The 7,016-nt window shown below is 36.2% G+C and overlaps 1 protein-coding gene across 1 annotated transcript; it reads right to left on the reverse strand.

Moving 5' to 3' along the window:
* Window positions 1-412: 412 nt before the first annotated feature.
* Window positions 413-5,379, reverse strand: muc13b (mucin 13b, cell surface associated). The gene is made up of 12 exons (XM_087845096.1): window positions 5,251-5,379; window positions 4,189-4,272; window positions 3,946-4,068; window positions 3,294-3,400; window positions 3,082-3,143; window positions 2,797-2,948; window positions 1,674-1,802; window positions 1,545-1,587; window positions 1,418-1,455; window positions 1,214-1,301; window positions 752-1,031; window positions 413-649 (listed from the first exon to the last, which is right to left on the reverse strand). Exons 1-12 carry the CDS (start codon window positions 5,303-5,305, stop codon window positions 506-508), a joined length of 1,305 nt encoding a protein of 434 aa, XP_087701222.1. The 5' UTR covers window positions 5,306-5,379; the 3' UTR covers window positions 413-505.
* Window positions 5,380-7,016: the final 1,637 nt, after the last annotated feature.

Genomic DNA, 7,016 nt, shown 5'->3' on the forward strand with positions numbered 1-7,016 from the left:
AAGTGACCAGATTTGACAAGAAGGATACATCTTTGACACACACGCACACACATGTGCAACAGGTTCTTATAATTATATTAGAAGAAACTCGTCTCATTCACAAAAAATTAAACATCAAATTTCAGTTCATTACAAAAAATTTTACATGCAAAAAAGAAATTGTGAATTCATGCATGAAGGAAGCATTAATCGGATAACACAACAATATTAAGCAGCTCCTCATTATTGCATTATATTTGGACATGAATGTCCAGGTTTCTCATTCAGTTTGAATAGACAACTCTTCAGTAATTCATACTTCAATTAACCAAAACAGATTAAAAAAATGAGACTAATCCTCAAAATCATGTCTCCAACTTGATATAAAGTAGCCACGATCAGACATGACTGGTTTATGACTGTTTGTACTGTAGTCTGATACATAAGATTCATTACATACAGTAATTATAAAATACATTTAAAAACATAAACCTGTCATTGTATAGTGAGCCTTTCTGATGTTGTACTAATAGTAGCGTCTTCCATCATCGTGTGTGTAGTACGGGTTGCTGTGGCCTTGGTTCTGAGTATACGGGTTCATCCTGGGTTGATTCTGGGCATAAGAGTTGTTCTGAGGTTGAGCCTGATCGTATGATTCATCATATAGCCGCTACAGAGGAAAAAAAGAGAGAGTGAATTTAATGCCAAACACTAAGAAACCAAAAAGCCTGATGAGGGTATTTCTTCTCTATACAAACAGAGACATACTCACCGAGCCACTGTTCATATGTCCAAAGTTTTGTCGGCCGTTGCTTGGTTTCATCTCCAGGTTGGTCCTGTTGTCCCAGCTGTTGGTGGTGGTGGCAGCTCGTGGGAACACAGGCACCCCACCATTCTGAAAACCTGAATTGCCATTGCCTGACCTGTTAAATGATACTCCCTGGCTGTGGCCAAACTTGTTGCTAGCCACTGGTTGTGTGGCAGAACTCGGGTTAGTGTAGGGTTTTTCCATTTCTGCACTTTTGCTCTTCTTCGAGATTTTGTTTGATTTTCTGAAATCACAGCAGTAAAATAATATTAGAATTCACTATTGTGTCTGTCAGGCATAAACAAATTCTCTTGATTTTAAATGCATTTGCATCTACAATAAAGCCTAAATCAAAATGAGGAAAAACACTTTCTCACATTTATGGGGGCGAATGACAGATGTTATTGTTATTGGTAAGAAACTTACTGGGTAGCTACTACTGGTAGAAGGATGAGGGCTATGAGCAGCAGTCCTCCAAGCACAGAGCCCACAATTACCAGAATGAGCTGCCAGTCTAATAAAACACAATGAAGAGGACATAAACTTTTATATTTTATCTTTTTTCTTTAAATAGCTGTCATTAAGTAACCATGCTTCTGCTTTCACTTTAAAAACATGCAGTATACTCACTTTCTGAGCAGTTAAAACCAGAATAACCAAACGAGCATCTGCAAGACAAGAAGGTTGATTTTAAGATTTCTATTTAAAAGCAACCTTACATCAATAGAGGACATACAGGAGGGGGAGGAGTACTTACTTCACGCACTTATTATCCTTCAATTCTTCCCCAAGGGGGCAAGCTGTAAAAAAGAAAAATTGAGACAGTTTGTTGTTAGCTTACATAAAACACACAGACACACACACCACTTACAGGTAATCATCTTACCAATGCACATTCTAGTACTGTAGTCTGTTTTCTTGTAGCCTTCTTTACAGGTACAGCTGAAAATTCCATTGCCTGCTTCGCAGCTTGTGGAGTGTTCATCACAGGGAGTGTCATCACACAGGTTTGTAACTTTAAATGACGGAGAGAAAAAAAGCCTCAGTACTCAAGGACATGTTTCGCAACATGTACAACAGTAAAATAAATGAATCACTAATATGCCATGAAATGAACCCTGGACTGAAATTAACAGCATGACTTCATCTTCGAAATATCATGATCATCAGAACATCATAAATCACTGAATTATAAATAAAGATTATAATACATGCAATGGCAGCAGTTGCCCTGATTGTGACATCCATTATATTTTTATTACAACTAAATTATCTTTGACAGATGGTGGAAATAGTTTCATTTAGACAGAAGTGTAGATTTAGTACAAAGGATCCTGAAACACATCTTGTCAATTATATTCTTTCTGAAAACAAATCTATTCCTACTGTGAGTTTTATTCTAGCTACATGTCGACATAAAACAATGTGCTTGTCATGGCTGTGCTGTGTGGCAAGCAGGCAGGAAAAAGGACCCAAAATGCAGGACTCTCAAAACGGGACTGGAACTCAAAACGCAGCTTTATTGCTGGCAAAACATTCTCATAAAGTAAAACTCAAAAAAGCAAAACAAAAGCAAGACTCACAACAGAGGCGCTAGAGGACTGACCATGACAAACACACAGCATGTTGAGGGTACAATACACGAGAGAGCAAAGGCAAACACAGGGCTTGTATACACAGGGGAGTAATTAGGGAATGGGAAACAGGAGGGAGACACAGCTGGGATAAATTAGGCTAACGAGACAGGGGAGAAGTAAAACTGAACACACTGACATCAGACATGGACATGACCCTTGAAAGTAAAACAGGAAACAAGAAATAATTTACTAAGACAAGGACTTGACAGAAAATATAACCCATAATACACAATCAGACCAGCACAACTCAAGAATCAGAACATAAATATAATGAACATAATCTAGAAAAACACCAAAATATAAGAAACAGAAAAAGCTGGGTCAAAATTACCCAGAACCGTGACAGTGCTAGAATACAAGTAACAAACTTACTCTGAAAGGTCTTCTCAATCACGTTACAGCCCGTACACTCTTTTAATGTTTGTTCAACTTGATCATCTGTGATTTCAGAACTGGCCTCGAAGATGATCTGTACTGATGCACTGACCTCTAAGCTTTGCCTTGACACACGAGTGGTGCGCTGACTGTAAAGACAGAAATCACATTTAGTGATGATTGCATCATTTATTTGTGCAGTATAATAACATGTTAATGTACATTGATGTGAAACAGGCTGAAAGATTTTATAGTAAAAGCTGTTGTCAGTCTGAGACTTACAGGAGTTTCAGCACTATAGATCTGGAGTAACCGTTCTTGTTGTTGTTATAAGCTTTATTCAGCTGTGTTTTCAAAAGAAAATATGTTTTGCTCAGTATGAGTATTAAGATTGATTGAAATTGTTTTTAGTATAACTTGTAATGTCAAGTGCATTTTCAAAAAATGTCCATAAAGACACATTTATTGATAGAGAATACTACCTAATTACTTACCTCAGCAATGATTTCATTAGCAGTTTCTATAAATTCCTTTGATTTGGTGTCTGTCATTTCATTTTTAAATGGTTTTTTCACTTGAAGAATTCCAGGGAAGACTTTGGCTGAAAACAAGAAAATATCAGAAGAAAGTGAAAATCTAATAAAATGATATTTTATATCTCTCATTTTCTTGCTGAAAGGAGGGAGATTGAGGCCAGTCTCATACAGTGTCTGTCTGTTAAATATCAAGCTACAACTAGCAGGTCCTTAACTAAAATTAAGACAGGAGGCTAGCTGGGTTAGTCCCAGACATAAACCCCAGAAAAACAAAAAAAACAAAATCCAATTAGTCATTCTTACACTTTATTTTTGCATGGATAAAGTAAACCAAATCTAAAATGTTAACATTAAAATGTATTTCACAGATTGCATTAAGTTGGCTAAGCCAGGCTAACAGTCAACATTACTCACTTGCTGTTTATGTCTGACTAAACTGATTGGGAGATAGCTAGTTCAAGAGGTACATATTGTTTTGAATGACCTGTCCTTCAGTGCTCTACTAATCTTCCTCCAGCCCACATAGTGTTATATACTGCTATATAATCTTCATTCATGTCACTGTTAAAAAAAGTAAAATCTTCATAGCGGCACACAAACAAATACTTACAACGTTCACAACTGTTTGAAACATTGTTGTAGGAATCACCAGCGAGGCACAAGCATACATATGTGTCGTCATAACGGACCTCACAGGTGCTTCCAGTGCCACAGGGATTTGAGTTGCAGGGATCTTTAAAGTGAGAAACAAAACAGGTGCGAGTACACACACACACACACACACACACACACACTTGTATCACTGTATGAGCAATATAACATGTGAACATTTGATCCAGAGGTATCAAATTACCTTTAAATAAAGTCGTTGGTGTTGCAGTAGTTGCATCGTCTCCTGAACCTGAAATTTCAGGATCTTCTGCTCTTGTTGAAGAGTCTAAGAGTTGTGTTAAAATGCAGTAGTTAGTATATGATAACCTTTGTTCACAACTTTGAAATTTGATACCCAGGAAACAAGCCTGAGAAAAAAAATTATATCGAAGTTATTAAAGCAGGATCATATAGTCTATGTTTAATGATGCAAGACATCATTAAAGAGCTAAGTAGGGTCATTTCTCAGTCTCAGTAAGAGAGCACCAGCAGTGACACAGACTCTACATGGAAAACATAAAGTTCACTCAACCATCATTTAGGATTCAGACATGTAAAGCATTAAACAGTTTGCAGGATCTGAAGTGAACAAAGAGACTTCCTTGACCGTGGCCTTGCCAGAAGGATGTGGTATAACAACAGGGTCATAAAATAATAAAATGGTAATTAATGTCAGACTGTTGACATGAACACACTGGTCAAATTTACTTATGTATGTGCTAAACCAGCCCAGATACACAATGGTTGCAAAGGAAGATGTGCAAGTTAGACCATTATTAAAAACATATGAGTACTGGACAAGTGTATAAAATTTGTATGGAAGCAAAACAAAAGGGGAAAGGAACTAGTAACTGTTAATCATGAAAATGATATTCTCATATTCAAACTAATATGAGATATTTCGATTGGAGGACATTTATCCAGGCAGTCTTACGTCATGGGTAGCTCTCCATTTTGCTGTTACAGCCGTAATCTTGGATCAGGAATGACTGCAAAGTCTTAAATAAAATAATCCATTTATCTACTATTTACGTAAAGCCTATTAAAGCTCCACCTGTGTGCATAACAGTTTAGACTGAATTAAACTGAAAGCTTAATTAAATAAATTTAAAAAACAACTATATTAAAAAGAATATTTCACCTCTAAAGTTGATCTGATGTTTTAATTTGTTAACATGTGCTCTACCCTTTCACTCTATTATACACTATCAAACTGACAAAAATAAGGATTTTAAAGTTGTTTCAATAAAATCAGGCTACTTACCAAAAACGGCTACAACAAGCCAAAGGACAGACAGGAAGATAAATTTTTGAGCCATTGGAAGAATCAAAAACAACTTTACCACAGGGAGAAAATAAGTTAGTGAAGGCCAGAAGTGGCCGAGTCTGTAGTTCTCTAAATCTTTGAGCTTAAAACTGCCAATTGTTCTCCACTGGCGGTTTTAATCAGCAGCCACGCCTCCTTTAGTGTGCTAAGTGCAGGTCACACCCAGAGACGATGACCAGGAAGCCCACTTTTCAAGCCTTTTATCTACTAATCAATTTTCCATGACTTTATGCCAGCTGGGTTATCTAATTGATATTTTAAAGGCCAGTCCAGACCAACATGGTGCTGATCACAAACATAAGCGCTCTATGAAGTGCAGAGAAAAATGATTCTTTTAGAATTAAAATTACTGTGGACCATTTGGATTTATTGGCAGTTAAAACCAAAGAAAGTGAAGAGAAGGAAGAAATTCACAAAACATTGCCCCAAACCTTTTATTTTCAGAATTTTTATTTGTATTTTTCTATGCCTTATTTACAGCATATATCATAATTAAACCCATACAGAATGAAGATAAATCACAGTTATGGTTAAATTAGGTGCTACAATACTAAAGATTAATGAAATTCAAATATATATATTTTTTGTTTGTACTTATAACCGGGGGGATCTCTTTTCAAGTAAAGTTTGATCCTAGCATACCAAATTATGGAAGCTTCTTTCCAACACTGACCACCAACCCTTGACCTATGAATACCAAAACTTGAGATTAATTTTGTTTTTATTAAGTTGTGAGCTTAGCACAAGAAAACATGTGAGCTTGTTTCTACCACTGAAAAAAAATTACCAGGCAAAGGTTTTGAGTTACTATTTCAAAATTTTGACCTCTGGATGGCATCTTATTGGATCATCAAAAACAATATTAAAATTACCCTTTGCTCTTCCTTATTGTTTGTTAGTTAAAACCAAAGAAAGTGAAGCAGAGGAAGAAAAGTTCCCAAAAAAAGCTGCCCCAAAATTCAGCCTTTGTAGAAAATGTTCTATTTTTCTATGGTTATACCTTATTTGGAGCAGATTTCATAGTTAAAGTTAAACTAAGGGCTATATAACTAAATAGTAAAGCTTATTTATAAGATTATTCGTTTCTTAAATTCTGGAAGGATCACTTATCCTTTATGGATGGTTTTATTTTGGTGTTATTTTTTGTAAAAACATTTAACTTAGGTGGATCATTATTATGGTTATATTACATTATGCAGGAAAAGACTGAAGAGATTTAAAAAGGAAAGGAAAATAGGGAAGATGTACACGTACACATGAAATCTTATCAAAGATCAAATGCCAACTTGAGCTTGTGTCCTTTGTACCTGCTAATAGAGTTTGATTTACAGTGGAACAGCTACCCATGGAGGTTATTATCATTGTGCAATATAAAACATGTCACAGTTGCTCTGAGCGACGCCAGACATGCAGATTTTTTTCTTGCTGAACTTATCTCCATATGGCTGATGCTTTCAAATATGTGCATCTCAACATAAACCAAAAGACAAAAATATTGCTTTAATATTTATGTGGCACTGCAACGTTCAGTGTCATGATTCAGCTGTGTGGCAGGCAGGAAGTGGACCCAAACGCAAGCTCACAGAGGCAGGAATGAACTCAAAACACAGCTTTATTGCTGGAGGGAAATGGCGAAACAAACTGATAAGAAACTACACTGGGAAGCAATACACTAGCACACAGAGAAACACACGGCCATGAAT

This window comes from Neolamprologus brichardi, chromosome 8 (assembly GCF_056152115.1).
Source record: "Neolamprologus brichardi isolate AB-2024 chromosome 8, ASM5615211v1, whole genome shotgun sequence".
NCBI lineage: Eukaryota > Metazoa > Chordata > Actinopteri > Cichliformes > Cichlidae > Neolamprologus > Neolamprologus brichardi.